Here is a 19,540-nt window from a genome sequence, read left to right on the forward strand (position 1 = left end):
TCTAGGCCCGCGGCGGCGGCACCGCTGTTACCGCGTTGCCGCGGGAGACGGGGCGGCGCCCGCGCCGGGGCGGGGGGCGCTGGGGAGGGGGGGGCCGGCGCGTGCGCACAGCGCGCGGGAGGGCGAGGGCGGCGGCGGGYTCCAGTCAGCGCAGCGGGGGCGAGGCGCTTTAGTAGACAATTTATTTTGATAAACTTGCTCAATAACAAAAATACAAGTGAAGAAAATTATGTTCATTTTATACATTTTGTATTAACATTTGTTCGGAAATCATTAATTGAAAAATGTTCTAACCAATTAGAAAACAATTCTTAATAAAGGGCGGGGTGGGACGGGGTGGATGGGGAGGCTGTGGCCTCCCGGCAGGACAACCCATCTGCAGATACCATTTTCCTTCATTATTTTCATCCTTCACAAAGTTTTTAAAGGACAGCTTTCACTTTTTTGGGGGGCAAACAGTAATCTACAGTTGTGTTCTGAAGTGGTTACGTAACGGCTCTGAAACACAGGTATTACAGGTCGGAGGGCCCTAACCAGAGGACTAGGCTCAGGCAGTGTCGCGCGCTGCCAGCACGCTGGATAAAACGGGATCACTTGCCAGCAAGGTAACTGAAAACTGAACGTTAAACAATTAAACGTTCAAGGATGTATATCCGAGACAAACAGCTTCTGGGGGATTATTTCATCTGAGTTCAGCTCAAGAATTTATACAGATAAATTAACTAGTTCTCTCCTTCTGCAGGTATTTCAAGATTCTGATCTTACATTGTGTTAGCCAAATAAACTATAAAACGTGCTCAAATAAATTATGACAAGATGTCAGACCGGGGAATTTTAAAGCCAATGACTAAGAATTTCTAATGACACATGAAATGAGCTGTCCTTCAAAAAATTATATATAATGGCTGGCAGAATCAGAAAAGATTTTGTAAACACTSAACATAAAATACGGGATTACCTTTGGAGAAAATTCATATGGAAACATTTGCTTTTCATGAACTGAAAAAGTCTACAGATGTTTAGGCATGTTCAGTACGAACTTCCTGTAGTTTAAACATTGTGCAAATAAAACCTATAAATAGTATTCAGCAGATTTTACAGTGATGCTCTTAGGTATGAAAAAAATGCACACAACTTTAAAACAAAAGTAACAGACATAAGTTTGAGAAATGATTGCACCATAAAACAGTGTTTTATATACAGTTTACAAGATATGATTTTCTGCTATAAATTAATACTGTACTATRTAGTACTTAGTGACCTTATTAAAAGCAACTGTTGACAGCTGTCTCTTTTCATTTACAGGGTGTTCTTTTTAATGCAGATGGCTCTATCTATTTCTGGATTTAAAATGYTCAAATATTTAATCAAACAATCTGCTAATTAAATCTATGCTACCATTTAATAATTCATAGCAATAGCATTGGCAGATCAGATAAAGTTCCAGGCAGCCAGCCGGCCACAGACAGGCTCTGACATAAATGTATATATTTTTGATTAAATGATAATCCATTWAATCAAAGCCTAAATCCACTGTATATATGATGTTACTGTAACTGAAATTAGTAAACCTGGGGGGGAAATCTTAGCAGCTGAGAAACTCTCTCCCCCTCAAGCCTGTGTTCCAGTTAAAAAAATCTTCTAGAAGTATTTACAAGACTGACATTGCAAAAAAGAAGCAGCTCTATTTTTTCATTGTAATTTATGATTTAAGTTTTAGTCAATATTGTACCTTAGGAAACACTAGTGATAATGCTGAAAATTTGAAACCCATCCTGCAACTGAACCAGGCATTTGATATTCATACACATCTCCATCAACATCACTGGGGATCAGACTACCCATGCAGATCAAGGCTTAAATTAGGAACCAAATCAAATTTAAACCAGTAATTCCATGTAGGAATCTGGCTATATTTACAGGTTAGAATACTTTAGAAAAACTTAGTTTTCTGTGAACATTTCCTTCCACCTGTGAGTGAACTGACTGGAAAAAAAGTCATTTATAGAGCATTCTAGTGACAAATTGCTTCAAAAATGTCAAAAGAGAAACATACTTAATTCAGCATTTTTTTCAATTAAAATAGCTTGGTAGGAGAAGGGCAAGGAGAAGGAGAAGGAAGAGGCAGAGGACAGGGACCCATTAGGGTTTGAATGGCACACAGTTTAAAATAATTGTGCAAATAGTCTTCTTTTCAAACAATTAAGCTTATCTGGTAAGTGATTATTTTGGAAACAGCTAATTATATTTTAAAAACAACATCCTCATTCTTAAAGTACACTTTCACTTACATTTTAGAAAAATCTGAGTTTAGTACTGCAGTTCTAATAAGCTCAACAAGAGAGCACGTGAAACAGACTTTTTTGATTTCATAATGTACTTCAGAATGGTAAACCATGTATTAACTGGGAAATAAAGAATGATACTGCAGACAACTTCCCAGGGACATTTACARTTTTTTTTCTTTCTGGAAGGTTAGACTGCGTAGCAAAGTATAACACCACCTATGGATCCAAAGGTTTGTTTTTGTGTGAAAAAATAAAGCTACTTTCAGTGAAGAATATTTACTCCGAATTTAGACAGGCCTTAAATCAATTTTTATAGTAACAATCTTAGTGAACAAGGCATGTAACAATTATAACAATTATATTGCTCAGTTTTTGTAAAGATGAATTAATGCTCACATGAAAATTAACTTCATCCATCTTTACAGTGGAATAGTGTTTGCAGTATTTGAACATTGCATTTTACATGTGCTAGACAAATGCTTATCTATGGAAAACTGCTGTGCTTGAACATGTATGAATGTTAATGTAACAAAGCAGTAGAAAAAGAGACTTTCTGTACAACAGTTGCTAATAATTTAAATAGTGTCAGTTTCCCAAAATTAAGATTTTAACTTTAAGGTATGACATGATCTCACCTTCTACCCTCATATACAAATAAATTACCATAAAAAGAATTTTAGCTTAACTTAAAATTGCACCTAGAAAGGCATGGGATCGTTTGTACCTATTACAAAAAACTGTTAAAATCAAGGGCTGCTACAAAGAATGAGGTAAACTGAAGACTCTCAGCTATGTGGCCTTCAGAGAAATGGCTTTTTTCTATTGAGTTCTAGTTTTGCACACCACAGTGTTTTGCTAGCAAAGCGTTCTGAGTTCTTTTCCAGGAACCATTTGTGTGTATATACATATACATATATACATATATATATATACACACACACATACACACACACTGTATACTGCATCAGCAAAATATATATATATTTATATATATATTTATATAAATATAAGGAAGAATTCCCCCTCTAAAATGTTCCTTAGTGTTTTTCTAGAGCTGATGGGGAGGAGGGATGTATGTCTTCTTGTTATTACACACATTTTAGAGAACGTTTGATCTATTGGCTTCTTGGTGCAGTAATGCAAGATTGATCCATATTGGTGCCAAAGGCTTTGCTCATCAGAAGGAAGATGTAAAATACTAATCTCCTAAACAGCGAGGCCAGCCTCACTTGAATTCCTCTGCAACCCTCTGGTCTACCACAAAGTTCATAAATACTTTGAATTCCAAATCATTAGACATTAAAAACAGGAACAGTACAGTAACGTGGGGCCTTATGCTTCTCAGTGTAAAGCATTCTTCACTAGTTCCTATCACAGTGCAGACCTGACTGCATTAAATATGCTCAGGAGATTAGTCAATGTTGTCTGTATTTGGTTATGGAAAGGCTCTCCTTTTTTAATCCAAAGTGCATAGTGAGAACAAGTCAAAGCATTCCTCTTTTAAGTGTTTGATAGTCTGATTTAGGCATCAACTTGAGAATGCAACTTTGATGTCTTGCTCTTTTCCAACATAAAGTCCTGCAGTTCAGACATTCATCAGCCAGGTAAACAAACTTTGCCAGCAAATAGAAGTCCCACTATTGTAAAGAAAATGGATAAGACAAATAGTACATACGAAGACCCAACCACTGTGTTATTGGGTAGTTTATATGGTTGACCTCCAACTTCATTGATGTAAAATCCTATTGGAAATATTAGGGCTGCCATACAGAATAGAATCACTAGGGGAAAAAAAAAAGAAAAAAATCAGTATTATATTAAAAGTCAAAATACTTACCAGTTTATAGTGCAGTACAGAAATGGAAGTCAACTATTTTGACCAACTTGAAGAGCTGAAATACTCCAGTGCCTAACTTGCTTAAAATGCTTGAGTAGTCTGTCTGTATCTTCCTTTTGAAAGATCCCATGTCTACTCCCACCAACAACTAAACCGCCTCCATTTTGATTATAATTTCAGTTCTATTCATTGTATCATGAACTGTCTTTACATAATGCAAATTTAGAGGATATACTTCTACCAGCACCCATAGGTCTAATCACAGAGTTCATTATTTCAGTGTCATTTTCCCCGAAAGTCAAGGTAAGAAACTAGCATTCAACATTGAAGAAACTCCTTTTCTGTTATCAAAGGGTTGTCTTCTTCCAAGTTGTCTTCTTTCCAGTTTGTCTTTGCAGTTTCCTTTAGACTAAAATATACCATCATTTCCTTAAGWTACATGAATGTTTCCTTAATAAGATAGCCTTAAGATTTTTTTCACTGGAGTCCAAAGGAAGATTTCTGAATTAATTTAATCTAAGCATCTTAGTGGAAAATTTGAATGATTTGTGCTTGCAACTGATTCTTTGTGGAGACACAAAGAAACAAACCAGAATCCCTATTAAAGCCATTCATTAAGATTACATTATGGATTTCACAGGCCTTCAGATAATAGTGACCAACATTCATTGGAGCACATTTCAGGACTCTGCCCAGATCTAACAGAGAATCATAGAATGGTAAGGTTGGAAGAGACCTCTGGAGATCATCTAGTCCAACCCTCAGCATAGCCCATACGGGGATTGAACCTGCGACCCTGGCATTAGCAGCACCACGCTCTAACCAACTGATCTAAACCTGCCCCGCAAATATCCAGTATTGTAATCTGTCTCAGTTGACAATTTCAGTATTCCTGTAAGATACCTCTTGAATACCTCTGTTTAATTTGAACATGGCAATACACAGGACTCCATTGTCTTGGCCAAAAGAATGACTTCTAAATATGGCTTCTCTAAGAGGTAAGGCATTCTTCACRATAAAAAGGATTAGCTTTTGAACTGACTGCATATTCAGGAATGTACWTTTTTTTTATTCTATATTAGAATGACACAAAGCTTTATCTGATTCTGGCAGTTAAGTCAATTATTAGTGCTTTATTCTTTTTTTCACGTCTACATATATTATTTCAAACACTTATTATGAGTGGAGCATGGCTTCCCAATATCCATTCAACCAACAACCTAAATTATATTTGGAGGTCAGAGGCAGTGAATCTGCTCTATTCTCCCACCAAACTTACAAGTACACATACGACCATCTCCTAACATGATGTGCAGCTAACACTGAAATATACTTCAGTCCCCAAAGTCTACAAATAAACTTAACCATAGAAAAAGAAAATTCAAGCCAATCCACAATGTCCCTGCCTGAATATGRTGCATTGCATGCTAATTTATTTACTCAGTTAACACAAACTGCTGCTTATCATTTGTTAGTTAKGGGCAGAGGTGTTGTCCTTGTCTTCCATTTTGCTTCTCCACAACAACAGACAGAGCAAACTCCTGGGATGCTCTGTTCYCTACTTTAAGTCAAACTTCAACAGCAACAGTAAAAACAGTGGCAACAGTAACTGCACAGGAACCAGGGATTAAGGTGATGGTTAAGTAGCACTGCAGATGCTTTTGTTTCCAAAACATCTAAAACAAATATCTAAAACAAATTCAGTAGCTTACCTGAGCTCTCAGCCCTTAACAGGACAAGGTCTCTCATCTTTTCAAATGAGGAAATGATGGGCTGGAGCAGCCTCTAGTATTTTTAAATGTAATTTCTCTACCATTCTTCCTGGCTAAATATACATGCTGCAGTTTGTCTTACTGGAGTGTTACATGCCAGTACTAACAGCATTTTTATGAATTTGATGTTTACCCATGACCAACTGTTTATCACATCTTTTTACACCTTAAGGCTCAAAGTTTACAATTTGCACGGTGCATGTCTCAGCTTTGAGGGTAAATACTCATGTTCTGTAAAAGAAAATAGTTACAGGCATGATGAATCTGAATTTTAAAAATGTCCAATGAGATTTGGGCATAAACAAAATACATCAGTTTTTTAAATCATGATCCACATCATATAAGCCACTAGAGGGAGCTTGTACCTTGCTTTGAATATAACGGTACTAGCAAATTATTTTTAAAGTGGAAGAAAAGAGCTCATAAGGAAAAAATATCGGGCAACTGCAAGTAAATTCTCACTCAGTGCTATCTAACTAGGCTGCCTATTAAAGTAAAGCCAAGGAGCCAAAAACTAGATGTTAAATTTACATAATCTAGAAGTTTTTAATCACCATGATTATTGGTCCACCTAACTCCTTACTACAAAATACAATCCTTAAGGAATATTTCCCCCTTTTAAAGTATATATTATATAATCAATAAATGGCCTAGGTAAAGAGAGAATCCTTGGGTATGTGTTTGTTGAACAGATTCTGTGTGTAAGCACAGAAAGGTGCTGCACTTGAGTGGTCCAGAAAATGGTAGTTGATAATATACAATTAGAAACACAATGTTTAATTAGAACACTTTCAACAATATTCTGAGGATGAGTGACATTGTCATAACTCATCATGTTTCTTATTACATCTAGTTTTTTTCTGAAGAGCACTCCAGGTATTTACAAAATTTCTATTATACTTTAACAATAATACACTTACAGGAAATAGGTTCAGGATTCTGAAAACACCATCTGCACTTTCGAGATTAAATCTGCTTTATTACCATCAAGAACTACACAGCTGGAAAAGCTTTGATGGCTTCATGCATATGTCAGAAGAACGTATCTTTGTTTGTCTCTGCTAAGCAACTGGTCTTTGTGGTGTGCAGTACATACACGTACCAATGCCGCTAGATCTGAGACCTGCTATCAGCTCTGTACTGCCAAGTCAAGCGTGTGCAGTGTCTCCTTTTGTTCTCATCTGAGGACAGAAGGGTGCAGTTACCTCACCWCTCCCTCCATTAGCAACAAGAGAAAATTTGAATGAATTTTGCATGTGTGCAGAATGCTGATGTGCATACTCATTTCAAACAACATTTATTGCACATGTAACTGGCCAGYCCTTCTTTTCCAAATAGCAGCACACATGTTCAGCTGTAAGGGCTTCCAGGCAATTTTCCTTTGTGTGATCTGAACTTGTAGTCTACAGAGATAGCAAATGAGAACCTGATTCACCAAAGTCTATGTCAGATTAGGAAGCCTGAACTATGGAAAAGTTTTGAGAAGACRTTAAGAAAAGACTGAATGACAAATTAATGCAAAAAATAGAAACTAAAGAGAAAAAAATCCAAGACAGGAAGTGTTCGGCTAACTTAGCTTGTATTCTCTTAGAAGGAGACATGTTGGCTAGAGGATAGGAATTTCTTATATAAGCTGTAAACACAACTGTAAATCTCCRTATCTGGTAGTATTAGTTTAGTGAATTGCCAGCAGCATCTCTAGCAATCTACAAGGAACCTTTCACTCAAGAGTACTCCTTATGATTTCAGATTCTTCCTTGGGTAGGAGAACTTGCAAAAAAAGGCAGCTGATGATTACAGTTTCTCTTAAGACAAATATTATGATCATCTCTAATCTGGTTCTGAATTGTGCTGTCAAAAAAAGAACAAGTTCCTTTAAATCTTTAGCATGAAATTGTTTTGAGCATCCAATGACAGCAATTTCAAAGAATTCAGGATACAGCATATTAAAAGAAGGAAAAAGCTATAGTGTAGTCTTTAGGAGGGCTTGTGGTAGTACCTGCTGGCCTTTTTAGAGATGCATAACATAAAAACCAGCATMTGCTGCAAATCTTTCAATAATTCAAGAAGCATTTCATTCACTAGGGAGCACCAGGGACAGATGTTTGCAGATAGCCAATATTAGTTAACAATGTGATTGTCCTGCCCCATTGCTACTTGCGTTCCCAAAATCAAGTCAGTTATATTCATGAACATTCAGATCCTCAGACAAAGGAAATAACTGAAATCTCTGATAACTGCTGGAAAGAAGGCAGAAATATTAAGTATTCTGTCCAGCATCTCCTCCCTTGATACATCTCAGAGGTACATCTACCCCAATGGTGGCAAAAACAGAAGTTCCTTTCTAGTTGAGCGGATAGTGGAGACCTGAATCTGTGTAAGACAGAAGCAAGTCTGGTGGGATATTCTGTGCATTCCTGCAATAGCTAAGATTGTTACAATATACGGAAGACYAGCGATGTGGCCGCCACAGATAATAAGCTCTGGACAGAGTTTTTAATTAGGGAACCTAACAGTATCTAGGAACAGATTGGGGGCAGGAGGGATTACAGTGTTTACGATTTCTYATAGATTCATCATATCCTATCTTCTAAAATAGTAAATTGCGTAACAATTACTCTGGAAAGAAAGTGTTTTAGAGAAGTTGAAAGTTGGGCGAGCAAAAAAAGAAGCAGTTTCGGAGATACCTGGAACAATACCAAAGCTGGGTACTTGTCTGCTATCAACTTATGTCACTATATTGCTATGTCAGAGCCTAGTTAGTGATGAAGCAGTATAGAAACTGAGATCGTAATAGGCCACTAACTCATACTTGTGCAGCAGGTAAATAATACCGTGCAATGAAATAACTGACTAGATCTTTGGCTGCTATCAACACATGAGCCACAGGCACAGCTCAGAGTTTGCAGTGCTTCTTTCTTGGAAGAAGAAGCACATAAAGACCCAAGCAGTACCAAGAATACCATGAATACCGAGAAGGAATCCATTCTTCATTACATTGTGCAAATTCCRTACTACAGTTAATGGGACTGAAACAGCAATGATAGCTTTGATGGCATCTATGGCCAAGGCAAAAATACCTGTCACATCAGTAGAAATACTCTCATACTTGAAAGACACTTCCCTATAGCAAAAGAAAGAAAACTGCATTTGCCTTTAGAAGATTTCTGTCACTCACAGTATGATCTGGAGGAGGGAAATACCTCTGCTCTCCACAAAGCCCTTTTACAGAGAAGCCAGAAMGACAAGTTTCCATGCAATAAAACCACCAATGGCTGTGGAAGGATACAAAAGGCGTGCTAGTAAATACTCTCTCAGATGCATCGCCTATATACAACAGAGGATTAACAGATCAAACTTGTGTCCTTCATGTGTCYGTTAGCTAAACAAGACTGACAGGATCACTCTCAGCAGTAACTGATTGTAGATGCATTGTTGAAATCCGGAGCCATCTACAAGATTATAAGCAAAAGTTCTACAAGAAATATAAGAGACTATAAAGTGCAGTTAGTTTTTCTTAAGAAAACTACAAACCTTATTCTCAATATGATTAAGAAATATGATCTACCAAGGAGAGAAACTGTTATTTGCTGAGAAAAAAAAAAAGTTCTGATTCATACTAGAGAGCTACTTGCTTGTGATCTTTGCTGGAAACAGAAAGAAAAGCTCTGCTAAATCAGTACCAGAAACAAAATCTGCTGAGTACAGAGGGACATGGGTGAAGACAGTCACTCAAAGACCTATGGATCCAATCCACAGCCATTATAACAGTAAGAAATGAAAAAGAAAACTGCAGATGTCACAGAAGCTGAGACAAGCTGCCTGGGTATTAAGTCACCACAATCCAAAGCAATGTCCAAACCCAACAATCTAATACTATCTTGATCTTTTAGGTGTAGCAGAAAATCTCCATCCTACCTTTGTTTCTCTTTGAAGGGGTTGGTATAGGCATGCCAGAGCAATCAGCACTAGTTTATGACCTGGACTCTTCTTCCCTGAATTACCATACTGTGCTCTGTAAAGTGAGCAAAGGAACCAAGTGCTGAGGAATGTTTGCATGGTTGTACTTCACAGATATATATATTTGAGAAAAACATCAAATGGTCCCTAGGGGTCTTTCACAGGAATGTCATGAATCAAGACAAGGGAATCAACTAGCTTTTCTTTCCCTGTGTAATGGTGTTAGAACAGCTACAGGGGTCTGCACTTCCAAGACCTTTCTCTTCTGCAAGGGAGGTCTTCATCCTCTTCCTCCAAAAAGAGGTATTTCAGACAGTCATCTAGGGGTAGGAGGAAACTTTCTCATGACTTCTCTGAACGGCATTCCTCTCCCTTGGACAGAAGGGCTCTTAGAGAGAATCTGGATACAAACTGACTCTAGCCAGTGGGGTCAAATTCCAGCAGGAACTGGGAAAGAGCAGCCTCTTACCAGGCTCTCCGTGCTGTTGTCAGAGCTGGAAGGAGAGGCCTGAGCAGGAAGATTTCTTTGCCCTTAGATAGTATGGTTTAAACTACACCCCCTTGCATTTGGAAAGAATGGAGTTGCAAGTCCCAGAGCTGCCTTTGACAAGCCCAGCAGATTTTACTGCCACCTAAGATAGCATGTCCTGTGTTTTGTTCAGAAATTTTGGTGAGAAGAGTATTTGCTAGTAGCTGTACTGGCCTGTTGCGTCTTGAAATTGCCTGTGGAAGAGATATTATACAACTATGATGTTTTCCCTACCCTCTTCTAATGAGTTACATGATTTTATAATACAGCATTTTGCCATTTCACAGGAAGGACATGTTCATGGTATTTCAAGTTTATTCCACATGGCTCTGTGTTTCACTAACAGTAATCTACAAACAGATAATTAGGGTTGCCAACCAATGAATCATAGAAGTCACTCTCATCAACTGTTTGAAAAATAAGGAGCTCTGCCTTTCAGGCACTCTTCTTTCCCTAAAGTGACTTTTCTTAAATGTGATTTAAGCAATAAAATTTCCGATACTCATTGTTAACAGGACTACAACAGTTACAAACTCTTACATATTGGAGATAAATATCAAAGATGTTCAGTTTTGGAATTTCAACAATACAGCGATCGCATGTTAACAGAATTTGAATAATTCTAAGAGAACAAACAATATATTTCATTATTAAACATCTCATAACAAAAAGGCAAAAGCAACTGCTGAAATAAAGCAATGTCCTTCTATATCTAGACTTCTAGTAATGGACATGTTGGAAGCCTAAAGGAATGTAAAGGAAAAAGCAGCTTTAGGGCATCAGAATTTTTGCCTGAGCCAACCATCACAGTTATAGAGAACTGAAGATGCAAGCATGTGATGATTTGAGATAATTTTTTTAAAAAGTAAAATATTTAAAGCCCAAAATACAAGCTGTGAATTAAGGGAAAAACCCTCAGTTAATTTCCTATGGTATCAACAGTTAATATATATTACTCGAATAAAAATCTCTTTCCCTTGGAGCTTTGAGTTCAGCTCACTGTAAGCATCTTAATTTTATATGGCATTCTGAGTTTAAACCTTCCCTGCACACATTAGATGTACATGAAATATGTACAGATAAACCAGGGCAACTGAAAAAGTTGGGGTGGAACATTCAGTAACACTTATGTCTGCTATTTTAATCATTCACTGGAAAATAAAAGTCAGTCACAATGGATTCTGCATTTCAATAGCTCCATTGTCTGCAAAAGCCACATTATCAATTTAATACGCCATGCAGCAAAGATGTCAGAAGGACGGCTTTGACTGTGCAAGTGTCTCAGTGTGCCTCTGTGGAAGCTGAGTGCTTTCTATGTTGTTGTCCCCTCCCCCAAAACAAGTTTAACTCTCATTCATATTAGATGTCATAGATTCCCATTAAACCAGATTTATGTCTGTGTAAACCACAAGCTTGCACTGCCTAGTTAGTGTTCATGCTACCTTTAGTGGTATGTCACAATTCAAACCGATTTAAAAGCTCTCAGGTTTTGAGTTTCTTCATGCTGTCATCCCCACTATTAATGCACCATTTCATTGTTGGGCTAAGCCTGTAGCACACACATACACATCAAGAAAAGGAAATTTGAAAGTTATGTCCCTTACTCGTTGTAACAGTAGTCATAGGGTATGTTCCCTTTGCAGAAACACAGGGTTGCTAGAGGAGCCTCAGCCTTGGCCAGGAGGATTTATGATGGTGCTCACACAGAACAGAATCCAGGGAGGCAGAAAAACACTAATACTCCTCCTCTAGCTAAGGCACTGCTGCGGGTCACTTAGTGGAAGAAAAACTCTCAGTGCTATGAAGCAGAGCAGATGCTCTGCAGTGGGCAATCCTCTTGCATAGCCAATTAGGATGCAGATATTCCGAATAAAACATCCGTTGTGAGCATAAAGCAGGACTGAACCAGCATCAACCCTTCATGAGGTATTCATGAGACACCTCAAGGAGGGATGGATTTCAGAATGTAGTAAGTCTCAGATCCATCAACTGCTTCCGCTTTCTAGGGGAGAGATTTTTAAGTCATTCCATTCTTTTAGAAGTAATTACTGGATATATGGGAGTGGAGAGGGATGAAAGATTATCAGTGACATGCTTTATAACTGACCTCTTCTGTCTCTGCTCATTTTTTGGGGTCAGTTAATGGCATTGCCCAAGGAAGGCAAAAGGGTCAGGGAATGTGAGGCTTTCCTTTCTCTCACCTTTGGCCCATGAACTGTTAATCTCTCTCAATTATCAGTCACTTAAGATATCAACCTCCTGAATGTTGAAGAATGTTATTTTTCTCTCAAATATGGTATTTAAAGAGAAATAATGTGTTTTAGAAAAGAGACCTTCTACCACTGTTCCCTGACAAAGCTGTACAACAGCTTAATTTGCCCTTTGGTTGTGTTGTTCTAGACTCCACCAGTTCATCCTGCATACAGGTCAACTGTGTAGTTGAGGTCACTTACTTCCAGTGAATGCTATCCAGCGAGCATATTTAGTAGCTTCTCTTCGCCAGTGGGAAGCCACCAGCAAACCACATGTGACAGTTAGTGAAATGATTCCCATAATGATGAAAAATAACGTAGTGACCCACTCAGGAGGCAGCCGTGGAGGAATACAGGTCCTGTCACGTCCATGGATGGTTTGACACTGTCGCACAAGGCCGACTGTGAGAGCACCTGAAAATACATAGCAGAGAGGCAAATAAACTTTTGAAACCCTCTCTGAGGGGTGCTCAATGGCAAACCAAAACTTAGGATTGTCAAAAAATAGGGTATTCTTTCTCTGATCAGCCCCAATAGGCCTTTCAAACACAGAGGATAAGAGCAGCATGCTTGAAACAGGTATCTTCATGCTACAGAATCACAGAATAGTTGGGGTTGGATGGGACCTCTGGAGATTATCTGGTCCAATACCCTGCTCAACTAGCTAGAGCAGGTTGCCCAGGACTACATCCAGATGGCTTTTGAATATCTCCAAGGATGGAGATTCCATAGCTTCTCTGGGCAACCTTTTCCAATGTTCAACCACCCTTATAGTAAAGTGTTTTCTTACGTTCAAGTGGAATTTCCAGTGTTTCAGTTAGTGTCCATTGCCTCTTGTCCTGTCACTGTGCACCACTGAGAAGACTCTGGCATCATCCTCTTTACACCTCTTTACAGATACTTATAAACATTGATAAGGTTCCCCCAAGCCTTCTGTTCTCCAGGCTAAACAGTTCCAGCTCTCTCAATCCCTGTATGAGAGATATTCCAGTCCCTTAATCATCTTTGTGGCCCTCTCTGACATTGGTCCAATAAGCCTACAAGTCTTTCTTGTACTGGTGAGCCCAGAATTGGACACAGCATTCCAGGTATGGATTTCCTTCATGACACACTTGCACAAATTGAAGTGAGATGGTCACAAGCTGTACCTGCTTCCTGAATGGCATTCCAGGTCTAAACAGAGGGATAAATCTCTCCTATGAAGCCTGCCAGTATCAGCTAAAGTAGTAGCTGAGTTGTGGATTGGATCATTTCCCCATATGCGCAAGAAGAAACACTTTTATCATCTAACAAAAGCACAGATGGGGGAAACTGAACTGAAAGAGCTGAAAGAGCCCTCCCAATGGATTGTAGCACCCTAAAATGTTTTTAATTGTCTAATGCCTTTTCCCCTTATCTGTAAATACAGCTTTTTTTTCCATAAAGCCCTGCAAGAGAATTTGCATTTATATCACACTTTGATTTTAAATACATTTTTCAAAAATATGCCTCTTGACAGAGTATTTAAGCATATTTCAATGCAAGAGCCTTAGGACAATTCAGTCTCTACACACACAAACTGGGATATCCACTTTACTAGTAGAAAAGGTTGCAGAAAAAGGGCAAGACTGTTACAGGAACCATAATATTTTGTCGCAGTAGTAGTTTACCAGAAAAGCCAACCAAAATAATTTTAAAATTACAATTCCAATAGCAAACTGGAAGGTAACTAATTGGCTGAGTGTAAGACACATCACAATTTGCAAAATTCTGTAAGTGGCATAATATTAGATATTTCCTTTTAATCCAAACAGTTCTGATTTAAAATCCAATTTAGTGTTTTCAGGACTCTTAAATAAGCTTTTAGTGGACTTTAATAATGCAGTTACCTTCATTTGGAAAATTTTAGCACCAACTTAACATGCAAGATTAAAATTCATTTTTACAGTGTCTCTTAAACATTAAGTCCTGTATTTCTCACTTTTGTCCCCTCTTCTAAATCACTTTCTAAATAATCACAACTGCTCTTTATCTAAATTAGGAGTAAAAATCACGAGTGGATATTATTAAAGTGAATATCATGCTCCATAAATTACTGGAAATAAATATTCTTTTAGTTGAACTGTTTAAGATAGAGAGAGGGAAAACTTATTATAGTGAGCCTGGGAAACGGAGTCTTCTGAAGGGAGAAATAATTGTTATACTTTTTACCTTCTTTTTTGAAAAAATCATGAAACAAAGAAGTAAGTTAATAGTCAAAAGGGTCCTAGCAAGTCCTAGCATGGATGTCCTAGGACCTTGGAGCCAGTTTCTCCAAGTGTACAGGTCTTGTCTGCTTATACGTTGGCAATGAATACCAGCAGCATCAATTTGTGAGCCTAGGACCACTGTGTCAGGAGGCAGAATACCATGTTATATTAGATTTAGTGCTTCTGAAACACTCCTAGAGGAAGTGAAGAACCAAGAGCAATAGCGTTAAGGAATCAATTCTTTTGAAGGCTTTCTGTAACCTTTGCTTAGGCTAAAAAATCTTCACTCTGCTAAAATATGTCCTTTTAATTACATATTCAACAACAAAAAGATTCAGAAATGAATTTTCAGCTACAAACTTAAGCAAAATCCTTTTATAAAGAAGGTGTCAGTTACAAAACTGACAATTATAAAACTACAAAACTGGCAGTTTCTATTCTAGGTATACATCAATCACATCACTGCTGTACACTAGGATTACAGAGAACTTAGGCAGAATTACACAGGTAATCTTGCAGAGCTCACATACCTGTGCAGTACACAGTTTTACATGAATTGCTTCTCGGGTTCTTTTTCATAGCCTGTAACGTTTTAGTTTTACATGAGCTGCAGGGTAGAAGGGAGTCGTGCACATGTCAGTCTCCCTGAAACACACTCATTGCAGAACCTCATACAAAATACTAAGTAGTTTCTTGCAGTTTTGGGATGAAGAGGCCATACACTACTGCATGTCTTACAACAAGAAGTCAATCCTGATCACTCTGCAAGACAAGGATTTAGCCACAATTTTACTATACTTGTAGCAAAAGTCAGTATTGTCTAAAATGCAGTTCTAAACTAAAGAATGACTTCATAAATATTACATCATGCACTCGATAAATCTGTTCTCTAAATTCAGAGACATCTTCTGAATTCATTGACGATAATGCACTTAGTATGCTTTAACAAAACCAACACTGCTAAGCACCACTGTGCTGGATTCTATTCCTTTCTGTGTATTAACAAAACTGTTTCTTTCCTCCTAATCAGGCACATACCTGCACATCCACCATAAGCAACCTGGTCACCAAGAGCTTTACTTTGGACTGCAGAACAGTTGCTACAGGTGAGGATGCATTAGAAAGAGACAACTAAACTCATCTTTCAGAATTCAGATGCAGTCTACTGAACTGAATGTATATAGAAAACATTTTTTCTCGTAAAATGAGCACATTTGACATGTCAGATACAGTGGTGACCAAAGCTAAGCCCTGCAGTGCCACATTTAGAGAACTCCATTTTGATTTTTGCTATTTTTCAGAGCAAAGTTTTTGCTGTCAAGCTACTCTTCCAAAGGCTGATTTTCTCCAAAAAACAAAACTGCAAAGAGAAAAAGAGAGTAATTTAAACCTCTGAATTGTGAGAACCAGAGTAGCATTTATTTTCAAGACAAAAAGCTAATTGTAAGGAACCACTCAGAGCAGAGTTTCCCAAATTGTTAAGTACATCACTTCGGGTGCCCACGTGTGATGTTCCATCCTTTTYTTCTTCTTCTTCTTCTTCTTTTTGTTTTATTTTTTAATACATTTTTAAAGCATCAGCAAATGAAATTCATGATCTGCTGTTTTGGAGGATCAATAGAGAACTTCACTTCAGAATTAAGCTTTTGCTAACACATTATTACTTTCTTTTAAGTATTCTTCCTGACTGCAAATCCGAAGCAGATATACTATTCAGGGTTTTGAACCTGAGTCTGCAGACTCTTGGAAGTCAGCAGGAGGGCAGACAAAGCGTGTAGATTATTTCTAAAGGTTCCACAAAGGAGAAACAAGCTTATTATGTACTCATAAGTTTAGTTTAAGTTCAAACTTAATTCACTTTACAGGGATACTTTGCCTGTGTACCACTGCTACCTGTATGTATAAGCTGATCCTTAAGGAAATTAAACTTCACAGCTTGCTCCAGTAGTGACAAATCTCCTGTTGAATGCAGACTTCAGCAGAAGACTGGACCCACAGCGAATCAACCCCAGAGGCCACAGAACCTCATGTGAGCCAGCTAGAATCACTCAGCCAGCCACACCAACCTATGCACACATACCCTTTGGTTCCATAAGTAAGGCTGTTCTTTGGCATGGAAAAAGAGTACTTATTTGCCACAGAATTCAAAAGAGTGGGTTYATGTGGTCCATCTCCAAAGCAAGGAAGCAAAGAGTTGCTGGACAGTTGCCAACAAACTAACTCGGTATGGAAAGCCTTGCTTAGCCTTACCAAGTCCATCAGTGAATGGAAGAGCAGACGTACTGAATGGAATATAGCTTCCTTCCACCTGTAGCTTGTCAACAGCCCGACTGCCCATCTCAAGGCAGTCATCAACTCCCRTTCTATCTCTAGGTAAAACAGGTTTTCGGTCAATTCCCTCAGAATAATTTCAGCTTAATCACTGAAACCTAAGCAYGTAACACAGGTATAGAACAAAGAACACTTAATGCTAGTAGATTAGGCAGCTTAGAAATGGATATGCTCTACAGCCCTAAAACACGTACAGTGGAGTAACTGTGCCTACCCAGCCTCCACCTCCCGATGCCATTAATGCACAGGCATCAGGAGCTATAAGGACAACCTGGAGACACRGAGGGCTGCTCTGTTTCTCTCCTATGGCTCTTCTTCCTTAGCTTTTGAGCCTGGCATCAATGCAGGTCAGTGTAGCTAGTGCTAGAGGTGACTAGGATATATAATTGCTAAAAATGAGATTCAGCCTTGATCAAAACAGAGAACATTGCATTTAGCAAATGTCAGTGAAGGGCCCTTAGTCTTCTCCAATAAATGTGCTCCATGAAGTACCGGTACATTTCAAACACGTTAAACAACCTTTCAGTGGTGACAGCGTGGCTATTTCCCAGGCTCCAATCTATACTAATGACGATTTCATGACTCAGTTCCTGTGCTGTCCTCCGGACCATCATGCCACTCCTCCAGGACATCAATAACCCTCATTTTCTGACACTGAATATTTCTACTAGTATTTCCTCTGGAATCACTTCTAAAAAGACTCTTTACAATTGCACTAAAACTGGGGACTATCACCTTTAACAATTAAATTTCACAAAATCATTTACAGAAGGAGGTGAAAAGAAAGCAGGGAAAGGCAAGCCGTGGCGTTTCACCTTCGTGCGGAGGTATCGCCTCCCTCGGCCGACCCACAGGTCCCAGTTGGCCGGGCGGGCTGTGCCACCCGTCTCCCGTTTCCTTGGAAACCGCAGGGCCACCGAGGAGGAAGCGTGCACTGCGCCGGAGAGCAGCAAAGACTGCCGCAGCCCCTGCAACCCCCCACCTCGCCCAGCCCTTCTGAATTATTAAGAGTGGCACAGTGGTACCACGGTTGCAAGGCAGCGGCACAGAAACAGCTATTCAGATCTTTGCTGTTTGTCTGTTATCTGATTGCCAAAATGCCCAGAGTCAACAGCGTGCCAGACGGACACAGAAGGGCCACTGCCCTGAAGAGCCTGCAGTATAAAAAGAAGAAAAAAATGGTAAAAGCACAGTGTGCTGAACAAGGTGGGGCTCAGATATCAGAAGGACACAAAGCTCAGCAGGCATGCACAGGGCTGTCGCAGAACACACACACCAAGTCCTCAGACCTGCTCTTCCTCCTAGCAGCTCGGGGTGCCTGTCCTTCCTCTGTCCTCCCCTACTCTCGCCACTTTAAAATGCCCTTACTCTTTCCTCTCCTTTTAGAGAAAGTGGTTTTAAATGCATTTGTAACCCTTCATATTCCTTGACCATGGCTTCCTCACTTTTACCTTCCATCTATCAACCACATCCTTGGCCAAATGATTATTACTAACATCAGAAAAATATCATGGGCTATTATGCCTWCTGAGGAGGTTAAAATATCCAACTACTCGTTTCAGCCCTCCCTGTCTCGCAGACCTCATGAGATGGCATGCTTCTGCTAGAAACCCCAGCTCTGATCACTAGACAATTTCTGTTTGAAAAAGGTACTTTTCTTTAGTGTGCCGTGGACTTGTTAAATTACCTTCACTCAGCAAAAAGCACAGTTTATGAGGACTTTATTCCTAATAAGGTTTTGGTGAGGTAAATCTTAGAGCACTCCCAATGTGACAAGGACACCAATAAATCTAGATGTTTTAGTAATGAATACAGGACATGGAGCTATGTTATTTGAGTATACTAAAACTTTCATAGCTGCTGGTTAGGTAACAGTCACATGCCAGAGAACTACATATGTAAGGTAAGGGCAGCTTCCTTAAACCATTCCTGTAACTCTTACTGGGCCACAGGCAAGGGCAGGAGGAAAGGAAGTTGTTCTTGGAAACTTTCTAAGTTCTGTCCAATTAATAAACCTGAATTGGAAAAGGTCTAGGTCCGTCTAAGAGAAGGAACTGACTGCAGCTCTCTAATGCATAGCTGTAGCTTGCCACTTGATCAGAGGGGAAACGTTGAAGGTCTAAGGAGAATGCAGCAATTTGGTCATGGCAGATTAACTGCATAAATTGATGTTAAGGATAACCATCAAGTTAACTGTGGCCACCTTGCCTTTAACGTGTCTGCTGCTCCTTGCCTGCAACCAAACCTCCCTGACAGCGAAGCACAGGCGAGGAATTCCTGAGAGGAACAAGCAACAGAGTAAGGTAAGAATAGGTCCAACGTAACTGCCTATAACACCAAATA

At 39.0% G+C, this 19,540-nt stretch overlaps 1 protein-coding gene across 1 annotated transcript in view; it reads right to left on the reverse strand.

The window, feature by feature from the left end:
* Window positions 1-3,699: 3,699 nt before the first annotated feature.
* MOSMO (modulator of smoothened) overlaps window positions 3,700-19,540 on the reverse strand; it is a 31,494-nt gene continuing 15,653 nt past the window's right edge. The window contains exons 3-4 of the mRNA XM_085302046.1: window positions 12,840-13,052; window positions 3,700-4,069 (exon numbers count right to left, since the gene is read on the reverse strand). Coding sequence (XP_085158172.1) covers window positions 3,885-4,069; window positions 12,840-13,052 — 398 coding nt within the window. The 3' untranslated portion in view covers window positions 3,700-3,884. The remainder of the gene's footprint in view (window positions 4,070-12,839; window positions 13,053-19,540) is intronic.

The sequence above is a fragment of the Rhea americana genome, unplaced genomic scaffold (assembly GCF_003343005.1).
Source record: "Rhea americana isolate MKP2758 unplaced genomic scaffold, rheAme1 scaffold_10, whole genome shotgun sequence".
Classification (NCBI taxonomy): domain Eukaryota; kingdom Metazoa; phylum Chordata; class Aves; order Rheiformes; family Rheidae; genus Rhea; species Rhea americana.